The sequence below is a fragment of the Centropristis striata genome, chromosome 1, assembly GCF_030273125.1.
Source record: "Centropristis striata isolate RG_2023a ecotype Rhode Island chromosome 1, C.striata_1.0, whole genome shotgun sequence".
NCBI lineage: Eukaryota > Metazoa > Chordata > Actinopteri > Perciformes > Serranidae > Centropristis > Centropristis striata.
Window position 1 is genome coordinate 3,251,995 of NC_081517.1, and position 23,531 is coordinate 3,275,525.

Below are 23,531 nucleotides of genomic sequence, written 5' to 3' on the forward strand. Positions count from 1 at the left end.
TGTGCGTGCATGTGAACCCAAATGGTGTGTGAATTTTTCAGTGTGGATTTCTTAACCCCCGCACCTCCTCCGCCCCGGCCCTTCTCCTCTCTTCATACCTGTCAGACTGGTTTTCTCTCTCTTTCATTAAAGCAAAGCCCTTCTCCTTTTTCTTGACCAGGTAGTATTGTGTTATCAGACAAGAAACCAGACTCCCTTATGACAACCCTTTACCCCCTGGTTCAAAGTGCCAAGATAATCGTTCTCTATTTATACCTTTTATTGAGGCAAGCCCTTCTCTGCCAGCGAGCGGTCTGGCAGGGAGTGCTTTCCATGCTGGACATGCCCTGTTCTCCCCAGGCTCTGGTACTGCTGTGGTCTGCCAAGTCGCAGGGCCAGATTGCCTGTAATAGGCCTGCCATTTCCCTCTCATCATCTGTCAGCACTCTGGATCCAACTGCAGGGTCCAAAGAGGACTACCACTCTCCAATTAAAAAGGTTAATTTGCCCTCGCCCATCTCTTCCGCCTCCCCTCCCTCTACAGCTTGCTACGTCTTCATTAGCACTCATTTGTGCTTAAGTGTTGCTTTTCCTTTCAATTTCCCCGTCTTTCTTCTGTTAGTTGCCTTTCGTAAACACTATTTTTCATGGATAAGGTAAGGGTGGATGCCTATTAGCAATTTTTTTCCGAGCCAGCATTTTTATTAAATTGTTTTCACTGGTTGAAAAGTGCTTTTTTTTTTTAAAGCCTCCTCCGAGCAATACAAGTTAAAATCAGCTCAATTTCTTTGCATGCCACAGCCTATTTCATTTCACTTTGAACTTTGAGCACTTTGAACTGACCAGTCTCAGCAGAGGAAGCAGAAGATTAAAGAAATACTCTGACATTGTGCAAAATATACAAATTTTCTATCGTTCTGAGAGTTAGGTGAGAAGATCAATACCACTCTAATGTCTGTACTTTAAATATGAAGCTGCAGCCGTAGCCAACTAGCTTAGCATCACAACTTAAAGGGACACTTCAGATTTTTTGAAGTGAGGTTCTATGAAGTAGTTATCTATAGTCAGTGTGTTAGCTACAGTAGATGGCAGTCAGCAGAGAAGCAGGCAAGAGTACTGGCATGGAAGCTAAGCTAAGTACCACTGAGGATGGGGGGCAGCAGCAAAACATATATTACATACCTCATACAACAACAAACACATACAAACTCCCCCTTTAAAGTGGGGAACAGCTAGCGTGGATTCCTGCGTAACTCCTGCAGAGATCAGCTAACTGTTTTCCGTCTTTATGCTAAGCTAAGCTAACAGTTGCTTGCTGTAGTTTTATATTAACTGTACAGTAAATACACCTTTATGAATCTTTCCATCTAATTATTCCAGATTTCAACAATAAAATTCGTCGAAATAACTTTGCGCAAGGTTTAGTCGAAATCACTCAATCGTAGCTCTTAGCTTTAACCCTTTGATGCACAACATGGGTCTAAAGTGACCCGACAGTTTTTATGTTCTATATCTTTGCAATAATTCATCGTTCAGTATTCCAGGTTTTCCACAATTGGTTTGTTTTTGATCATCATACATCCTAATTTTTATGTTTTCCTTTATTCATTTTTGAATAAAATCCCTTTTTCTGTCACTACTCTTCTAAAACACAACCTGGTTGAAAAATGACCCATATCCATTTTTTAGCTAAGTAGCTTGCTAAGCTAACTACTTAGCTAACTTCTTGGCAAAGTAGTTAGCTTAGCAAGCTACTTAGCCAAGTAGTTAGCTATGTAATAATACAAAAACTTTTTTTCTTCATAAATTATGACAAGCAAAATGAAAACAATGATCTGTTGTTATCAAAACAAGATATTTAAAGAATATTTAGAATGTTCAATCATAAAATAAGTTGATATCAAAAGATAGAGCACAGAAACACACAGCAAGCATTAAATAACATGGGAAATGAATGCGGGTCATTTTTGACCCATGTTGTGCATCAAAGTACTAAAATATGTTCTGAAACTCAAGGCTCAAACAATTTCAAACATTTTTCGCTTTACAAAGAACTCAGCATGCTCAACAAGTAGCAAAACGTGCATCAGGCATTAGCCCTATTCTGAGAATTGTGCTAATTTGACAGTGAAGAGACAAACAGGCCTGTCTTGCAAGACGAGGAGATGAGTGGTTTATGTGGCAGCTATACTTCATTGTCATTATCCTCACACACTGGTGTCAGTCCCTTAAGCCTAAGCCAAACCTGAGAGGATGAGCAGCATGCAAGTGAGACCTGCTCCTGTGGGATAAAGAATCACAAGCTTACTTTCCTCATCTGTGATCTGCCCCCATTCAGACCCAGGGAGCAGAGATCTGGTTTGGACAGACACCTCCCTGCCTCGCTATCTCTCTCCCTGCTTTGGCCTTTTCCTGGCTTCCTCTCAGTTCCCCCTTCCCTCTCCCATCCCCCTAGTTCTCCTCACTCCTGCCATCTTATTATCAGAGAGGTCGAAGGAAAGGGGCCCCTTGCATCTCCTCCTCTTCTTCTTGCCTAAAGCTACAGCAGTGGCATCACATGGCAGTATAACCCCTTCTCTTCCAGCCCCCCTCTCCCCTTCTCCTTCCTTCAGTTTATCTGAATAAAATGTATGTGGACGTTCGTGGACATGTCGCTTTGTGAACCCAAAGCCCAGGAAGGAAGCTGCCCCTAACCGCTGCCTGTACGGCTGCTTTCTGTCAGTTACCACTGCTGTCAAAGCTCCATCCCTGTGTCAGGCTAACACGGCCAGCAGAATGTTGGGGGGGCTTTTTTTTTATGTTTACTTTTGGGTATCTGGGTCTTTAAGAGCAGGGTTTTGAGCAGGCAAATTAGATATAGCATTTTCTTTAAAAGGATAATGCTGGCATTTCTACTTTTTGGCTAATTTTGTTTGTGGCTTTGTTTAATTATGGTTTCGATCATATTAGATTTTGGGCCACGGTATAGCCTTCGGTTTTTTGGAGTTTGTAGGATAAAAACATTTTTCTTACAAAGCCAATCTGAATGTAGAAAGACAGTTATTTTCCATGAGGAAAGAAACAAATGAGTTAAAAGCAGTTATGCAAAAATAGATTATGATTTTGAACCAAGATATATTACACATCACCTAATGTGCTTGGAGGATGATGAAAGTGAAAATAGCGTCACAATTTTAAGCGCATATGGATGAAATAAAGGCATCTGTTTAAAAAGACTAGCTAGTTATTGAGCCATGTCATTGTTCCTAAATTAATGTCAAGATTTTCACGAATGAATGCCATGTTTACTGTTGGCTGAAGCCTGAATTTGATTGAATAATGAATGGGATGTGAGATGATTGTTTCAGTAAGTAACCACTACGTATGTACAAGTCACCGTTAGCTTCCTAAATAACTTTGGCGTGATGTATTCACCCGTTCATTAAAACTACATTTACAAGCCATTTCGTTTCTATTATCAACACAACACAAACATTTTAATGATATAATGTTACTTACAGTATGTGCTTCTTACTTCACATCACAGTCCTTCACAGACAGAGAAGCTCTGCCTGTTAGCGTTAGCTTAGCCAAAATTCGGCCTACATACTGGGCTGTGTTGACTGAGAAGTGACGTGAATAAATAAAAAAATGTGTGCATATGGCCATTGATGGCCCAAAAAGAGGAACTGAATCCATTCTTGTCTGGTGTTTTTTACTTTAGTGAAGGCAAACTAATTTCATTTTCTATTACAACCGAAACAGCACTTCTGTTGAAACTGAAGGATGAGTGTGTCACTGTACTTTCGGGTGCACATTTCCCTACTGTTTATCTGTTTACTGTAAAAGCATATTACGTTCCCTTTGAAATCTAAATAAATTGCATGAGAAATTGTTTTAATTCATCATACACTGTATGCGTCAAAGTCAGAAAGTGTGGGCAACTGATACAAATGAGCCCAAAATATAGGCTCAGTCATACAATTAGTTTACCTTAATAAATCAGTTGTAGCAGCTGCGTCTTCATCTGCTGTTAAGTATAGTGGCATACTAAATGAAATTGGGGGTCACTCTTGGTAGTTTTAGCGATTAACATAAGCTAATGACTTGGAAGGATGAACAGGAGGTGGAGATAAAGAGGGGAGAGAAGGAGGGAAGAAGGGGGACGTTGTCTGGCTCCCTCACACGCCATTAAGGGCCTGCCCCTGGACTGGGAGAGCGGGCCAGTTTCCCATGCACCGGCGGCACAGGCGAGCCCTCTTTGGTTACACAAAATGTCTGCCTGTATGGCCACGGAGAGAGATATTATTAGCGTTATTTTGCCTCAGTTATCTGAGAGCATGGTGCTTTTAGGCCCCCTTGTTTGAGTGGCTGACAGACACTTGAGTTTCTGCAGCAGATTAAATGAAATTTTAGCAGCTTTTTCTTGGGGCCAGGCCATAAAACCACACAAAGGAAGCAGCTGCCACTAATGTAATCTAGAATGGGGTGCTGCAGTGTAAAGCTGTCCACCACTCTTTTGTTTTTCCCCTTCTTCTCCTCTACACAGCTTTTTACGCCGGTCTTGACACCCTTCAACTACACCCCTTCCTCTTCAGATAATATCCTTGTTCTTTCACTGCCCTTAATTCCTCTTTTCATCAGCTAGCCCTCTGTGCACTGCAAAGGTGATGAAACCGGACGAGAGCAATAAAGGCCATGTGTTTTAAGAGCAAACATATCTTTTTATGTCTTTATATATCTATATAGTCGTGTCAAAGGTACACTAGATAGCGATGGGGTCGTCTGTAAAGCGTCCTCCTGGGATTGTCTGCAGGCCTGCACCATATCAGCTGGACATGTATGGTATGAGCATGTAGGATCTTTACAGTTTGACCCCGTGCAAACCTGCAAAGTTCATTTCTCGGAATGCAACACAAGCAGTCCACTGGGGTCGATGCCCCCGCGACCTCTGTGTCACTCTGGGGTTGTCAGCCCCTCTCAAAATGACAGGGTGGATCTTGAGAACCTGAGTTCATGTTGGCAGGGAGTGCAGTTACATTCCTGTCAGGGCTGTCATTGTATAAGTGACACGAGAGAGAGAGAGACAGAAAGAAAAATAGAGAAGGAGAGAGGGAGAAACTGAGAGTATTCCCAATAATGAAAGCCGTTTGTTAATTACATTTTTTAATCATTTAGGAGTTGACATTTGCAACAGCGCAGCAAAATTTTTGCATGTTGGTGACGCCTTACATCGAGACTCCGCTGTTGCCTTCTCTAAATGAAGTTTTATAGTCTGTTAGAGAAGCAATGGCACAAACATCTGGCCCATAAATCTCAGGTGGTGCTGCAGAGCGCAGAAAGCCAGAGAAACCAGCTCTACCCATCCCCTGATCAGCCATTAATCCAAATTTCCACACTTCCACACTGACTTATTTATATACGCTTGGTTAGCTGGTAAGCTTTCCAGGAGTGCAGGCGTAGCATTGGAAAGTGCTGCTGTTCTAATTAATGCACAGTACATGACAATAAACTACAGTACGGTTTAACGCATTGCTTGAGCAGAGTTCGGACCCCTTTGTGAGATTGCAAATGTGTGTGTGTGTTGCATCATGCCTGTGTATTGGCTGTGTGTAAGTACGTCTTGCCACTGCCTGTTGTGGAATGTCTGAGTTCATGGACCCTTTCTGTGCAGAAACAATGGCTTGAAGGTGGACTCAGTCTGCCATTCAACGAGTCAGCGAGTCAGTCGGTCTTGACATATGTGTGTCCTGTCCTGCAGCTGTCTGTGAATAAATCCTTCTGTCACCAAAGGCACACAGGCTTTTCTTCACGTATCCTGTTCATCAACTCTTTCCGAGGTCCAAAAGCTAATTTTCTCTTCGACATGTGTGTCTAGAGGGAGAGAAAAGGGAATTTATTGTTTTTGCTGATCGCACCTTGACTGTTGCTTGTGTACCTGTTACTGCACCCCCTCCTCTGTCTTAAGTCTTTATCTCTCTCTCTCTCTCTCTCTCTCTCTCTCTCTTATTAGCTCCGTCTGTCTTATTATTTTTTCCTTTGCTTGTTATAAAAAGTCCTCATTAAAACAACTTGTTGTGGTGCAGGACACATGTGTCCACGCAACACACATGAACACTGACACAGCAACACCACACATGTTTACTTAAACCTGATGACCCAATAGAAATAGCTCTTGAACCCCCCCCCCCCCCCTCGCTTTTTGCCACCCTCCTTTTTCTGCTCGTCTGCTCCGCCCTCCCTCTTTCCCTCCCCAGGGTAGGTCGCTATAGCCCCCCTTATAAACATAGTGATCTATAGGAGTCCTAGACCCAGACAGATTTTTGGCATGGCTGTGCAGGTAGCATTCCAGCACGGTTTGAGATCTTAGGGCCCTAGCCTCGTTAAAAGCCTGATTTATGCTCTACAGCTGGGCACAAAGGAACCTACAGGTTGGATACCTTAATTAATATCACGCTCGCTACTGCTTGGACCTATGCATGTTCCTGACACACCTCTGGGGAGAAAAAGCGGAAGGGTCCACATGCTGTATTTTTAACAGGCCGGTGACGGTGTGGCTGTGCACACAATGTAACTGAAAAGACACAGGTAACTGTGTTAAACATGTTTTTTTTCCCGAATGATTCTTACAGTGCCACAGAGTTAAACCTATCACTGATATAAGTGCAGATTTTGCCTTCTGTTGGAACACAGAGGAGTACAGCTCTGGGTGTTAACTTTCTGAGCGGCACTAGGTCCTATTGTCCACCATTTTACCCGCCTGTCTTGTGTTGCTATGGCGGCTGATCAGACCACATGTCTTCAATTAGTAGGCAGGAATCTGGTACGGGGAGCCGCGGAGATGAAGAATTGTGTGGAGCGTGGCCTGCCATTGCCAAGCATATGGCCCATCCATCTTACGAACTGTTATTGATGGTAAACGTTACATGTAGGTATTAACTGGCTGCATTCACCCCGTTGTAACCCGACAGTCTTTTCTCTGGTGTGTACAGTGTGTTCTTGTGTCTTCGGGAAAGAATATTGTGTCCTGTAATGTGCAATCCAACCTTGACTCATTTGATTTGGAAACCATTTGTTTGGGGCATTTTTTTCCGAAACAACATTCCAAAAAGTTCTGGCCCTGGTTGGTATTAGGCCTCGAGGATAAACCTGACCAAGCGGCAACCTCTGGGTCTAAAAGGTGAAGCCAGTGCCTTTAACCTGCTGATTGCAAAATAATTCTGGTTGTATAGTAGTCTATGAGAAAATATCCGTACTTCTCACTTGATTTATTACCTCTTCCTCGTCTTTTTTAAAACAACACAATGTCAATTTTGTTCATGTAGAGTAAAATCAACGGTAAAACAGGGTACTTTCTTTAGGGTGGGGCTACCTTGTGATTGACAGTTGGCTACCAAGGTACACTTCATCTACTTTGGCCCTTTCACAGCGTGTTTTCCGTTCCTGAAAGTAAATTGTATGTCTTAATAATAGGAACTCTCAGGAGTCAGGTGTTCTTTATGGTTTGCACCTTGCTAGCCAAGCTAGCTAACATTAGCTGATAAATCCAGGCTTCAAAATTGTCGTCCACAAATCAATGAGTGACTGAGTGTCATGGTGGCTGTGTCCACCTCTTTCATACAGTCTATGGTCCTAACAGTGTGAAGTCCTTGCATCGAGCAGAAGAGCACTGAAGCGAACATTTGTAGGTCACTTTGGATATCTGACCGCCGCGGTCTGCCATGTCTCTTCCTGCTTCTGTCACAATGTCTTGAAGGGGCTGAATTAGGGCTGAACAGGAGGCCATTTTGCAATTTTAATCAGGATTTGGAAAGCGTCTGGGTGGAGAAGTGGCCCAGCACTGTTTTCTCCTTGATGAATTAATAATGGGACAGGGAATAGAGGGTTGGATGACTGGATGGTGGTTGGGGGCATTGAGGTCTCACTGTTTAGTGGCTGTGTCCTTATTATAGGATCAGGGAACTTCATGTTCTTGTTATGACAGTGAATTTAACTTGTGCTACTGTACAAACATTTAAAAATACACTGAACTTGTGATACGATCAGTTTTCATCCAAAGTCCGGACATCAGTTCTGCGGTTACAGACACATCTCTCTTGACTTCCCACTTTCCTGTTTCGAAGGAAATTGGATTTCCAAGCTACATCTGACCCTGAGATACCCCTCGATCTAAAGAGTCCGGCTATTGATGCTCCCTTAACCACTCGACCACCGTGTGCACAGTCATACACAGCAGATGGGACGCGTGTTAAACCCTCAGCCTCCACAGCTCCAGGCCACGGGACACTCCAACACACTGGCCCTCTTGTTTTTAAAGTGCCATGTCCCTCCACAATGCCTTGAGGCTCGTATGCATAACGAACTGCTATGGTTGGCCCGAGCTCACATGCCCTGGTCCTCTCACCCTGGGGTGGTAGGGCAGAGAGAAAAATAACTGCATGTTTAAAACAGCCCTTGTTCGTGGATATCTAAATGATGGTCCATGCTTTAGAGCTTCTGGGGTTTCTGGAAGCGAGTTAAGGAACAAACAACCGAGGTCAACATTAGTACTACTTGTGCTTGAAAAACAGGTCATGATAATGTGGTATTTTACCGGTGATTCAGGTGTATTTGGAACCCCAAACACACAGACCCTCAATCCACTCCTTCAGCCACATCGCACAGAAATTAAAATAACCATGAGTATATTTCCCTGTTTCCCTCTCTCCTTTTCCTTTGCCTGTGCCTCACTTTCTCTGGAAATATTATTTACAGTGGCAGAGCACCCCAGGCAAAGGTAGGAGAAGAAAAAAAAAGACTTGTACACACTGGCCTGATGGATTTTGAGATCTGCCCGGCACTAAATGAGTGGGTGGAGAAGAAGAGAGGTGTACCGTGGCACAGGTGTTAAGTTAGTGCCTCTCAGCTTCAGGAAAAGAAAGATTTAGGGAAACTGTTTGTGAGTATTTTAGAGGTAAAAGAAAGAGTGAGGGCGAAAATGTGTTCATATGTATGGGGGTCAGTGTGTGTGTGAGTGTGTGTGTGTGTGTGTGTGAAAGACAGACCCACTTTAACCTCTCTCAGTGCTGTCATCAGAGCGTGTTAAGGAAATAGCGTGATGGAAGGAGGAGTAACAAGGGAGCATGCAGGCTGCATGAGGGACGGAGAGGGAATGACTCTATCCTCCAGACAGGCTGAAGTGTTTACTCGGTCCAGACATACTTTGTGTGTGTGTGTGTGTGTGTGTGTGTGTGTGTCCGGACTTCCATGAGCTCAGAGATACCCGGACTGCAGGTCTGTGCCTGTAGATCAGGCAAAGTCTGTAACCCTCGCTGCCCACTCTTCCTCTTCAACTTTTCTTTTCTTCTAATTTGCTTTCTCTCTCTCTCTCGCTCTCTCTATCTTGCTCGCTCACTCTCACACTCCCTCTCTCTTTCAACACTGTCTCAGTCAGTCAACACAGTGGGCTCACGAGTGCCTCCTAACTTCATTTTTGTGTATCCTCTTTGTTTCACCCCTACTCTTCGACGTATGATCTATGGCAACACATTTATGCTATAGTTTTCCTTTGGTTGCTTTTCTTTAAAAGAAAATGTGGTTTTTGTAGGAGAGCTTATGCAGGTGGTGACAGATCAGTTTCTCAGGGAGCAAAGCCTCTTGTTCTTTAGAGGGTGTGAAAATCTCTATTGCACTTCACTCACCAAAATCGTGTTTAGAATAAGAGACAGGGGAGGCGTTCCTGCTGAAGTGTCGATAAGCAAGATAGTTCATTCATACTGGATCCAAGGGTGCTGCGACCTGGCTGATGCGTGGGGGAGTCAAGTACATAAAAACAAATGTGGGTTCCCATATGGATGGATTACTGAACGGGCCTACCGGGCACAGGCCCAGGGGCCCCAACTGGCCTTCTCCTACAAAATGTCAATGAAAGAGACACAAAGAGACACAAAATGACCACAAAGAAACTTAAAAAGTTTACAAAGACACCAAAACAACTACTAAGAGGTGCAAAAAGGCTGCAAAGACACACAAAATGACTAAAATGAGATGCATGATGACAAACTAACTAAAAAGGGGATGAAAACAATTAGGAAGCGACACAAAAGCAACAGAAATAGAGAACAGAAAGGTGTGTAGCGACTACAAAGACAAAACAAAACGATTCTACTATACAGCATTGTTGGCTGCCCTGATATGTCACTCTTATGAAGCTTTACATTGTATTCATGTGACATTTCAGTTCTATGGCCATCACAGCTTTGTGATATTTAATGGTTGTCCCGTTAGTCCCATTACAGCCTGACAGCTTTGATTGAATCATCTATTGCCAGAGCAGTTTGCTTTGACATCCAGTATGTTGTAGTTGTTTGTTTTTTGTGACAATGTAACTGACATGCTGGCTTCTCGTGACTTCTGTTAGTGCCTCATGTTGCACAGAATATTCACCAGTAAAGCTGTTGATGATCAGAGCTGTATAGTAATGTGTTTACTTCAAATCTTCATCGTCTTTTTTCCACGCGCTGTGCTGAGCCGTCCAGCTCCTTGCATGTCTGTGAAGACTGAAGAGGGGGGGGGGGCAGGAGAGGTCAGATACAGGGCCCTGTATGCTCCGGTGAAGCCGAATCGCGTCCTGGCAAATGGTATGCAGGCTCATAACGCGCTCCACTCGTCCAATAGCCGGAGAAGGAACAGTTTTGACAGTGTCGAATGCCCTGCCCCGGGGGCCTTATCATCCTCTGCTGCTTGCCTGCCTCCCTCCCCTGTTTCTCTTCTCCTGATGCTATCTATCTGGAGATTTATGCAGAAATGTGCAGCTAGTCGACCTCCCTGGTCCTCTTCCATCCTTTCTGCAGGGACGCCAGCCTGTCATAAGCTGAGCTATGCAGAGATAGTGAAGCTCGGGCTGCTGGCCTCATGTCTTATGGAGGCTTTCTTGTCTGTACACTTCAAACAGGGATGATGCTTGTAAGGAAAGACAGCGGATGATGTTGCAGCCTGCATTTTGAAAATTAAAGAAGGCAAAAATGTGTTTTCCATTGTAGTCTATTGTATTCTATTTTATTCTGTTATATTCTTCATTAGCCTATTTTACTCCACCCTCCTCCCCTTCAGCTGTAGTTTATTGAGACATATCTTTTCTTTGACAGAACACTTTTCACATTTCCCCTCTGAAGTGCTCAGAGACTCCTCGCCCATCTGGGATATTGCCCGAGTCCAAAAATACTCCTGCTTGATTAAGTCTTCTTATGTACCTGGATATGTGTGCTTAAACTGACACTTGGCAGTTTGCAGTTTCTTTGATTCCATTCCTTTATTTAATACCTACTCCGTTGAGCGTTGGCTTTTGTTGACGGCGGTTTTGATCCTGTGAAGCGGATCCCAACTCAATAAATAATCTCTGCGGATGCTTACATAAGCGATGGTCCATTTAATTAGACTGGTTAAGCTTAGAAGCCCAGAGGTCTTTTCACTGTACCATTAGAGCTAGGATGAGAAACAACAGCGTGCGGCCTCCCACCGTCGCTGGTAAGCAGAGAGCAAATAATGATCTGCATCAGAGACACGACTGGCCCAGGCTATTATAAGGTCTGCCGGACCGAGCCGCACCCAAGCACGAAGCTGTCCAGCTGGGCTTAGTCGGGATGGATGGATGGATAGATGGAGGGATAGAGAGACGGATGGACGGATGGACAGACGGATGGATGGACGAGTGGATGGGTGGGTGGATGGTCAGTTCAAACGCAGTTCAACCGAGAAAAGATGAAAGGGAGTAGGGTTACGCGGGGAAACAGACAGCATAGAGCGATGCTAATTTTGAAATTATTGTAGCAAGTGTATTACATACTAATGTCCACACACACACACACACACACACAAATACATGGACACACTCATGTGGTCATACTCGCTAACAATGAGCATGCATGCTCATTAAAGATTCACACGCATGCAAAGGCACATGCATATTAGAAACACACTGACTTCCCCTGCGCGCACACACACACACACACACACACACACACAATCACACATGCATTTGTCCATTGTGCATGGAGCATGCATTCATTGGCCCCTGTGTGGGTGCCATCTGTCCATAATGGTTTCTTAGTGGCTCAGAGAGACGCCTCAGTTCCACTGTTGCTCTTATCAACTTTCAGGAGAAGGAGAAGGGGAGAGGAAAGGTAAGAAGTGTGAAAGTCTGATTGGAGACAAAGCCACAGCCAGCAGATTACTTTATACCGGGCACAGGCCCTCAGAGACCACCATGCATCTTTATCTGGGGATCTGTCCCCCCCTTCTCTTTGCTTGTTCATGCCAGCTAGGCTTTTTTTCCTCCTCTTTCTAAGCTCTACCTTCTTTTTCTTACTGCCTCTTTCTACATCTCCTTCTTTTTTTTTTTCCACTTTTCTCCATGTGTTTAGTGGCTAGCGGTCTGCTTCTCCCAATTGTGTAATGTGTGACTCCAACACCAGCCAGCGTCACAGGCCCCCGGTCCACATCAGACTTATAAAAAGACTGGGATTTGGGCCTGTTCTATTCCCTGGCTGGCTTTCTGTTTAGTAAACCGTATTTCCTGCATCCGGCTTTGTTTCAGGAACAAGTGTTGGTCAAACAAGCCTTTTGTCTGTGGCCAGTGGCTGAGCGCACCACAACGAGTCTGGCCCGGGACAAAGGAGTGAGTGTGTGAGCACTGGTGTGTGTGTGTGTGTGTGTGTGTGTGTGTGTGGCAGACAAACAGAGAGAGGTAGAGAAGTAAGGTCAAGGCCAGCCAGCTGCCTATCAGGTATTCACAAACGGACTGATAAAACATCTTCGGCTAATGCCGTGTAGGAGACACCAATGAATGCAGAAATATAAAGCTGCTGTTACATTCTAAAGCAACTGACGAATTTTAGTTCAATCTTTTTTTTCCATTCAGACCTTCAAGTCATGGTGAAAGTCATGTATAAGAGACTGAATTAAGAAAAGGCAGGACACTAAAGTAGCACCTCTAATGGGTGCATTGGAGCCTCTTCCAATTCCCCACCTTCTTCTTCAACCTGTCCTCTTCTGCTTCCCCCTTCACCTCTGTCCAATCCCTGACTGTGAATACCCTAATGACATAAACAGAGTAGTAATCACATTAACGCCAGTTACGGCTGAGGCACTCTTAAGAGGCACTGTATTGACAACCCTCCGTCTTCCCAAGGCACTCACTCCAACACCTATAAACACTTATGAATATTGGCAAAGACCCGCTATTAGCATAATCACTTTTCAGGTGTGTGTGAGTGCTCCTGAGCCCTGGGGCGACTGATAGCTTTGGGAAATGGCGGTGACATGCTGTGTCCCCCGTGTCTCCCGTCTCTGTGCCTTCCTTTTCCTCCTTCTCCTTTTGGAAGGGCCTGCGAGCTAATCCTGTTAGCTCGTTCCTCCATTAGCTAAATGACCAATATCAGTGAGAGCTGCGTGGTCACACCAGGATGGCCTGAGCCCACAATCAGGATTGGTCAAGGACAAAAAAAAAAAAAAATGGAGGTCAAGACAAAGTCTGCCAGCTTTTGGATGTATGGCTAGAAAGTTTGAGATGGAAGTTGGGTTTGATGGAGAGATGAAGGGAGGAGAAGACAGTTGGAGTTTTTCTCCTTAACGCATCGTTGACCTGCCAACACTGGGTCAAGGTCATGGTTGTCTTGGCGTTGTTGTTTTGTTTGTTTGTGTTTTGGCTGAAGGGATAAAGGGGGAAGGGCATGGTATGGTTATTCTATGTGCGTGTGTGTGCTGATTGAAAGAGTGCGTGAGACTGGGTTTGGGGGTTTGTTCAGGAACAATAGAGCAATCTGCATGAGCAAAGTGTACATGAGTCCTCAGCCTCGTGTGTGTATTGTCTGGTCAACATTGCTGTCTGAGGTGCAGATATGGTGTCAGCCACTACAGGCAACCATATCTGCTGTTTATGGCACCTTTATTCCCCTCTGACATTCCATAGCGTCCCACTGCAGAGCTCCGGGCTCAGGCCCACCTGCATCAACAGGACCCATGTTGGAAAATGTGTTTATCACGTTTAGGCTTCATATGTTTAAGTGTATTATATGTTTATAAGCCTTTGTATTATAGGTTACAGAGATGATCAGCAGGATACAATCAGTAGTTTTAATGCAACTTCAATAACACCACAGTAAACAATGCATCTTTAATATTCAGATATAACTGTAATTTATAAAGTTAGGTAACGTATTGTTAAGCACCAAATAATTTAAACTAACACTATGATTTTATGCTAATATAGTTAGCAAAGTAATGTTACACAGGCTGAAATGATTACATTAGGGTTTTGCAACGTTTGCAACATATTTTCTGTGAGTGGCAGTGCTGCTATGCTAATGTTAGCTGCGCTACACGATGATTCACGGATTCTAGCTAACGGTACAAACATTTACATTAATATTACACAAAAAACAGCAGGAAAAAAGCTAAATGTCGGCCTAATCATTTCACCTGAACGTTGCTTTGCTGCTGCTAACGTTAGCTGTTTGACACGATGATTCACAAATTCTAGCTAATAACAAAAATGAACAGAAAAAAAATATGCAAAAAGCTTATTGTAGGCATTTCAGCTAACATTAACATTGGTTTGCTAACGACATTATGATAAAACCAAAGGATTAGTGTAAGTTATTTGCTTCTTTATGTTACGAGACAGCAAAAGGCCCAGTGGAGGAGGTGGGCCTGAGCCCGGAGCTCTGCAGTCAGACCCTTCTCCTGCCCTTGCGTCAGTCGACCTTGTGCATGATCCCTGGATCATATTCTCTCCCAGATAGCAGTGCACTGTGTCCGTGGGACACCATAATAGCCTTCCCCTGCTTTGTGTTGCAATGTGCTGAAATGGCTTTGAAGGAGTTGTTAACCCCCCTTTCCCTTCCTTTAACTGTTCTACGTCTTTTTTCCTCTGCCTCTTTATATTTCTCTTTTCCGTGATTATCGTTCTTCCACTTTTTCTGCTCCTGATCCCCCTGCCCTCTCTCACTTCTCCTATATGCTTTCTGTCTTCTCTCCCCCCCAAAGTCCCCTCTTTCAGCCCCTGCCATGAAATGGCAGCTAAGGGGTTGTCAGTGTGGTTTCTCCTCTCTGCTGATCCTATTTCAAAGGGACCTGGAGATCCAGCCTTAGCCCCAGCTCTCCTGCTCTCCAGCCCTAACTCTCCACAGACTTAGAGCTAATGGAAGGAGAGAAACAGACGGAGAGAGTGAGAGGGAGCTCTCCTTTATTCCATTAGAGGACAGACTCGTTTATAAGATCATCCTTCCACCCTCACACAGTTCTCCGCTCTTCTTACGAGAAAAAAAAAAACCTTCAAGGCCGTCAAATGCCTTGTCAGAATGTCTTTTCTCCTTTTGAATAACTGTCCTTCCATCCCTTTGAGGACAGCTATCAAGGACAGTTGTGGGCTTATTTAGATATCCTCTCTGCCGTTGTTGTGAATCTGGGCATGCTTTGGCCTGGCCTGTTGATGCCCATCAATGTGTCCACTGCCTGCATGGGAATAACAATTATTGTCGCTGCTTGTGACATGAGCACAGTTTGTCAAACGTCCATAGATGGGCCTGTGATTGCATAGCGCAAGACATGCTGTTTTTTGATACATAAGAAAATGAATTGACTACCGGCTTTGAAGTGCTGTGTTGTGGCTCTGGTGTCCTTCAGAAGTGTGCTGGGTTGTCATTAGGAATGTCCCCTTCACGCCACACTTCTCCCTACTTCGCTCCCTTCCCTTTTTCCTGCCTCCTTCCTTCACTTCCACGATCCCTCAGTGCTTTCTTTCCCTCAGATGGAGGAGAAGACGACATTCTAGCCAGCCCCCTCATCTCCCTCTCTTGTCCTTCACAATAACAGAAAAATCATCTATTTTCCCCCGCGTGCATATGCACTCTCTGCTCACACATTAAGACCGGGTTGAGGAAGTGTGTATAAGCTGCAAATCAAAGCAAAGTGAACAGGAGAGGCCAGGTTATTGCAACCGTTTTACGAGTGATACGGGGCTTTCTATTTAAAGCCATAAAAAACACACACATAATCAGGAAACATACATATAGCCAAAGCCAATGTAATGGGCACATTTTAGTTGTGCTTATGAGAGAGGGAGCAAAAACGTGTATGGGCAAATGGCTTTTTTATGATGGAAAAATTCCATAGTGGGTCAAAGCCCCTTGCAGGTGGCAGCAATTAACTGTAATTTTTGCAGATTGTAATGATCCATAATTTACCAGTATACCCCCCCCTTCCAACTCTTTTCAGTCAAGAGAAAAAGGTTTGCGTGGAGGTTTGATTGGGTGCACATTTTACGCCGTGTTCTGGTCTTTAAGTGAGATTGTTCAGAGGGGGCCACGGCGTCCGTGGACACATGAGATGTAAACGAGAACTACAGAACGCCAATCTGTCTTTTGCCCATCCACAACATCCCTCTTTTCTCTCAGCAGCCGTCTTCTCTTCCTGCCCCTTCTTCAACCCTTTGTCTCTTAGCCACAGCAGGCTTAAAACATGCAAGGACCGTCCATCCACCATCTTAGGGATCGTTCATAGTCGCAATCACACACACACAAACGGCCTATCTCCGTCTCTCCCTCTCCCTTGTTCTGCTTCTCTCGCACAGTATGGCCATGGTTTCGGGTTCAGTGTCTGCAAATGACTTCAGAAAAATGCCCTCCAGTGAAAAAAGAAAAAAGAGAAGAAAGGATAAGAAAGCCAAAAGATGAAAGAGGGAGCACATTTGCAAGTGGCGGATGCTTCTTATTTTGCATATCTCTCACTTCTGCTTTCCCCTTCTTCTCCTTTTCTATTCACCTGAGAGGATTTAAATAAATCCATAAAGCATGAAATATCAGAAATAGAAAAGTATTGCATGAAATGCATTTTCATAGGAGCCTCCCCACCCACACACAAACACTCATACACAATTTCCCCCTTCTCTTCTATTCGCTGTCAATGTGTGTTTTTTGTGATAAACGCTGGTACAATTTATTAACATGTGACCTCTTATTTGTATTCAGCATTAATATGCAGCATCAGATACATGTCCCACTTTAGCCTTGCTAATTCTGTAAACATGGCAATGGAGGGGAGATGAGTGTGTTTAACGAGATTAGGCGTGCATTGTCAAGCAAATCTCCGGTCAGTGTGCAAGTGCTATTGAAAGTCAATTATTGTTTGAAATATTCCTATGCCTTCTCAACTGTGTAAATTGTATATTTGCTGCCTGAGATATCTCTCATTATTGTTTAATTCATTCTCTTGTGTAGCGTACACCCACTGGAAATCAACGCTGGTTTGAAAAAAAAGGATAAAATACATATTTAATCAATATGTTAAAGTGACGGATCTCAGTATTTTTCTCTGTTTAAATGAATTGTGTGTCAAGATTCAGTCATGTCCAATCATCACACAAAAAAGTAGACCCCGAGTGATTTGTGAATTAACAGAATTTGTGCTGATATGATTGTGCAATGGTACCCAGGAGGCTGCTTTCTTAATGAAATAACTGTAATAAAAAATATCGAACATTATAATTAATTTTACATACAATCTACTACATTGTCAACCAATTCTAGTAATTAAAACTGAGAAGATACAAAATAAAATTTCAATGAATATCTAAATTATCACCACAGTTGTATGATAAATTTCAGTCAATTGCTGAACATTCAAGTAAAAATTAAATAAAAATAAAACAAATAGCTAACAACATTTCTAAATGACCCCAATCATTGTCTTGCATGCATCATATGTTCTGTTAAATATGTCTTTCAAAGATCTATGAAATTTAAAAAGCCTCTGTCAAATCACAGTCAGGAATAATTGGTGATTTATTTTGACAGTGCTTGAAGATCAAAACTGAGAGAATGAGGCCAAATTTAGTGTTCACTGCTATTTTGTTTTAATGACCATATTGGACATTTTGGTTTTTTTTTTATCATAAAACTTCACATTTATTATTGAAGGGTAAATTATACATCTTTTTTTACAATAACGGTGCGATATCAAAATTTTCTTTAACAGTAAGTGAGTGTAATTGTTTGAACAAGTTAATTTAAAACGCTGTTTCTGTCTGTGTCTCTAGATAAAGAAGAGCCAAGCAGTTACACATGCACCACCTGTAAGCAGCCCTTCACCAGTGCCTGGTTCCTGCTCCAGCATGCCCAGAACACCCACGGCTTCCGCATTTATCTGGAGAGCGAACCTGGCAGCCCCCTCACCCCCCGCGTGGCTGCAGCTCCTGGGATGGGGGGTGACTGTGCCTCCTCCCAACCTCCCCTCCACGCCGTCCACTTGGCCGACGGCAGTCCTTACAGCCTCCTGAGGATGCCGGGCTCCGGGTCCGGCCGGGAGTCGGCGTCCACGCCTCGCGAGGGCCGTTACCCCCGAACCCCACCGCTGTTCAGCCCGCCGCCGCGCCACCACCTCAGCCCCGATGACCTGGCCCTGGCGACCCACCATCCCAGCGCCTTCGACCGGGTGATGAGGCTCAACTCGGTGCCACTAGAAACCCCTCCAATGGACTTCTCTAGACGCCTACGTGAGCTGGCTGGGAACGCCACCGGGGCTTCCCCGCCGCTCTCCCCCAACAGGCCCAGCCCTATGCAACGGCTGCTGCAGCCATTCCAGCCAGCTTCAAAGCCTCCATTTTCAGCGACGCCTCCTCTCTCCACCTCTCAGTCACCTTCTGGTTCACGCTCCACCCCCAATCCCATTTCTAACACAGCCCAACCGGGCACACCTCTCAAGGCAAAGTCTTGTGAATTCTGCGGGAAGACCTTCAAGTTCCAGAGCAACTTAATCGTTCACCGGCGTAGCCACACGGGGGAAAAGCCATTCAAGTGTCACCTCTGTAACCACGCCTGCACCCAGGCCAGCAAACTCAAACGACACATGAAGACGCACTGTCAGAGCAAGTCTTCGGCGCTCAACGCCAAGTCAGACGACGGCCTCTCGACGGCGAGCTCCCCAGAACCTGGCACCAGCGATCTGATAGGCAGCGCCACGGACGCTCTCAAGTCAGTGGTGGCCAAGTTCAAGAGCGAGAACAATGGCCTCATGCCTGAAAATGGAGAGGAGGAGGAGGAAGAAGAGGAGGAGGAGGAAGAGGAGGAAGAAGAGGAGGAGGAAGAAGAGGAAGAAGAAGAGGAGGACGGGGAGGAGGAGGAAATCGAGACTAAGCCTGGAGTTGAAGAAGAAGAGGAAAGGAATGACTATCGTTTCAGTCTGCGGTTAGAAGGGGCCCGCCACCACCAGAACAGCGACGCCCTCCACCCGCACCGCCGGAGCTCGTCCCGGGAGCCTGTCGACGAGGACTCCGCCTTGGAGTCGGACCGAGCAGATGACGGGACCACCACCACCATGAACGGCCTGGGACCTCTATCCAACGACAGCCTGTCCAGGAAGCTGCTGAGCGGAGGGGTCAGCCCCGGCTCCCTCAGCCCGCTGTCCAAGCGCATCAAGGTGGAGAAGGATCTCGACCCCCCCACGCCAACGATCCCCAACACGGAGAACGTGTACTCCCAGTGGCTAGCTGGCTACGCTGCCTCACGACAACTCAAGGACCCATTCATCAACTTCACAGGTGGGGACTCCAGACAATCGCCCTTCGCCTCCTCATCGGAGCACTCGTCGGAAAACGGCAGCTTGCGCTTCTCCACTCCGCCCGGCGAGCTGGACGGGGAGCGGGCGGCCTCGGGACGCAGCGGCACCGGCAGCGGGGCCAGCACCCCCCACGGGAACGGCAGGCCGAGCTCCAAGGACGGCCGCCGCAGCGACACCTGCGAGTTTTGCGGCAAGGTGTTCAAGAACTGCAGCAACTTGACAGTGCACCGACGCAGTCACACTGGAGAGCGGCCCTACAAGTGTGAGCTGTGCAGCTATGCGTGCGCCCAGAGCTCAAAGCTCACCCGCCACATGAAGACCCACGGACAGATGGGCAAGGACGTGTACAAATGTGAAATCTGCCACATGCCTTTCAGTGTATACAGCACTCTGGAGAAACACATGAAGAAGTGGCACAGTGACCGCCCTCTGGCTAATGACATTAAGACTGAGTAGGCAAAGAGCAGCATGCTGGCAGCTCTCTCTCAGCTCCCCTGGCTAAAAAGCGACCCTGGCTAAGTAGCCAATAAGTGAGGGGAAAGGACTACAGGGTTAGACACCAGTACACGGTACAGCCCTGTTATCATCCCCGACTGGAAAAAGCTGAATGCATGATCCATCAGTGGGGCAATACTATTGCATCAAAACTTTTTGAGCCTTTCTATTGTGCAATAATTTACACGTTTTGTATTTTTTGTAACTGGACAGCATGCTCAGTGTGTTTTGGCTACTTAGAGAGAAAATTGTCCTCGGCTGGTGGGTTTTGGTTGTACATGTGTTGCTGTTTTGATTTCTTCAACATAAAAAAAAAAAACGTTAGTTATGAGAACCCATGCTGCATACAGTACATACTGTTTTACATATCATGTACAGTTTTGTGTTAGTGGACAGTGTCATATTATCAAAAACATCAAGACAAGCAGGGTCACACTTAAAACTGATCTTTGTGAAAGATTTTCCATGCAAGATTGAGATAAGAGATATATATAGAGATATAAAATAAATTGGGCTGCCTATGAAATGCTAGGCACGATCGCCATGAAAATATTTCTTTGAAAAACAGCAATGAAATTAACAATATGGTGTGAAATGACAACAAAGAGTGCCTTGGATATTTTACCTGCATTAGTTAATCCTCCTTTTTGCTATAAGCTCGGAGTTTCAGCTATAGAAGATTACAGGACATTTTTGTGCACATATGGAATAAGCAGGTCCTTGCATCAAGCACCTGTACAACCCTGTCGTTTTGTGACTTAGCAGAGCATAAGGAACCAGCTGACATGAAAAAAGAAAAAAAAAAAGATTATGTGTACCTCTGGTAAATCATTTATCTGCCTGACTCATGTATATTGTTATTCTCCAGATTATGATTCTGTTTACTGGCATGTTACATGCTAAAAAAGGAGTAGGTGTGTAGAGTTTTTTGGTTTTAGGTGTTTTATGTTTTCCGGTACATGTGTACCATACTGAGAGGGTAGTGTGACGAGTTGTTTTAACCAACGTAAAGCTCTTAATTTTCCAGAGTGTTTATTTTCTTTGAAAATTAAAAGTTTGCAGGGTTTTTTTTGTAAGTAGCACAGAATTATGTTTCTTCAGTGTCAGCCAGGCAGCAGTGTAGCCAGCAGCCACTTGAAGACCACAGAGTGGGTTTTTAGTTGTTCTAAGCCAGACAGATTTGGGGTGTGGGTTAGGGTGGGGGTTAGGGTGGGTGTCGGAGGGTAGCGGGGTTTGGGATGTGGGTTGACCAGGTGTCTCTACAATTCAAATGTTTATGTCCTTATAGCGCTTATTCTCTTTACCGCATTAGATTTAGGAACCCTTAAGTAATCTGAAACATTTTTTTATGAACTCACATTGGCAACGATCTTAAAATCAAAAGTCAAAATCCGAATTTAGTGAAAAAAAAAGAAAGATTTCCCCTCCCACACAAGTTTTTAAGAGTCAGATTTTCATGATTTGTGTTCTTTTCAGTTAACATGCTCTAGACCTCATTGTGGTAGTTGTATTTTTCTTTATCTCCATCCCGTCATTGTTGATGATATAGCACTTGTCACTCTGCCTTGGATTCTGTATCTGTCTCTCTAATCGGAGATACAGTCGGTTGAGTATAAAACAAGGACCGGATTTCAGATCTGGGACTACCTACGTGCACTGTTCAATTTTCCCAGTTTACAGTCGGACACTCAAGGGAAAACTTGCTCTTATGCTGACAGATTAGTGTGGTGTCATTGCTTTGCATTAAAAACAAAAAAATAAAAAATAAAAAAAGAGAGTTGAACTAGAAACTGTTGCCAGCCATGTCTCCTCCCGAGAACTAAACATCAGTTTGGCTCTTGGTGGTATCAATGCAGGAACCGCCATAGAAATATCCTGCTTCATACCGACTATAGAAATATACTGCTCAGAACAGAAAGAAAAAAGATCTACAAATTTGATTTAAAAAGATAAGTAAATTGTGTTGTTGAGTTTTTAAAGTAACACTTCAATATCTTTAGGGGAGAACCTTATTTAAATTTTGTTTTAATTTTTTTTTTTTTTTCTCTTTTCTGTCTTGGTGACATCCGGGACTTGATCACTATGTAATGAATTGTAATGTCTCTCATCTTTTTTGCCTTTACTATACACAAGTCTTCAGGTTGAACAAAAATTTGCATTGGGGAGAGATTTATGATATATAAATATATAGAGAGAACTTAAAACACATAGGAAAATGCACACTCATGTAAGTTCCTATGTTCAAAACACATTTATGGTCTACTTTTTTCCTGTATTTAGAATGGTATTTGAAATTAATGTTCACTTAGTGTAGGCACTTATAGTATTTATGTTGGAGCCTGTATTTTTAACTGTTTTGCCTGTACTCTTTAAAGGTTTCAATGTACCCTTTTTTTTTTTTCGGTAGTGAAAAAAATCCCAACAAGCTGCCACCGTATATTTTCTTAATTTGGCAGGATAATATAGTGTGAATAATTTGTATGCTTGAAAATAAGTATGTTTTTGAAAAATAAAATGTTGTGGATTTCCCCAAGGGTGAGAGGTCATGTAATGGCCTTTTCAGGCAGTCCCGCTGGAGTGACCACAATGAGGTAAAAACAGGTGGTTGTACATATCTTTTTAGTTTGTTTTATATATTTTTCTCTCCTGCCATTTTATATGCAGTAATACAAGCTATTGTTGGGTTTTCTCGGTAGCCAACTTTTTACTGTCCTTGAACATGTACCACCTGATAACATTCCAGCCGTTTTTGAAAAAGACCTTTTGTCATATGCAATCAATCCAACATCAATCTGAAAAGCATTTTTTTGTTGTTTTTGCTACAGTTTTTTTGTTTTGTTTTGAATTTTGTTTTTTCATTGCCAAAAGAACCATGGTGCTTTATAATTTAAATATGGTACATCTCATATGCAAGGCATATTCTAAATATAACGGAAATCATAGAAAGAAAAAAGTTTGGTACATGTTATCATTGCTGATGGTATTGAGGTACATTTGAGTTTTCAGCCTGATTTCATCCTGTGTTCTGTATTTACTCTCAAGCTATTTGTTCTGAACTGAACTTGAAGTTGACCGACGGCATTGGTCGACATTATTTATTATGACTATACACACACATGCTCTGTTCAGAACAGAGTCACCGCAAAACAAATCAGTTCATTTTTCTCCCTTCTGGTGAATTGTGATGGCTTAATTTCTCTGTTTGATGACCAAAGGTCATTGACCAACATTCATGAGTTCTTGCTCGACTTACAGATTTTTGTTGTTGTTATTTTTCAGTTACGGAGATGCCACTCTATTTTCAGCTGTTGTCTGCATTATTCTCTTCACTCAGCCATTTTGTCTTGAAAAAAATAAAAAGTATTACATACATATCTGAATTTGCTGCTCTTGTTTTTTATTCTGGTCTGCCACTAAAACACACACAAACATTTTAAATCTACCTACTTTTGTCACTTTCAGGTTCATACTTGTATTTTGGGTTT

General features: G+C 43.8%; 1 protein-coding gene across 1 annotated transcript in view; it reads left to right on the plus strand.

Moving 5' to 3' along the window:
- bcl11ab (BCL11 transcription factor A b) overlaps nt 1-23,163 on the plus strand; it is a 42,384-nt gene extending 19,221 nt beyond the window's left edge. The window contains exon 3 of the mRNA XM_059353692.1: nt 18,032-23,163. Coding sequence (XP_059209675.1) covers nt 18,032-20,007 — 1,976 coding nt within the window. The 3' untranslated portion in view covers nt 20,008-23,163. The remainder of the gene's footprint in view (nt 1-18,031) is intronic.
- Nucleotides 23,164-23,531: the final 368 nt, after the last annotated feature.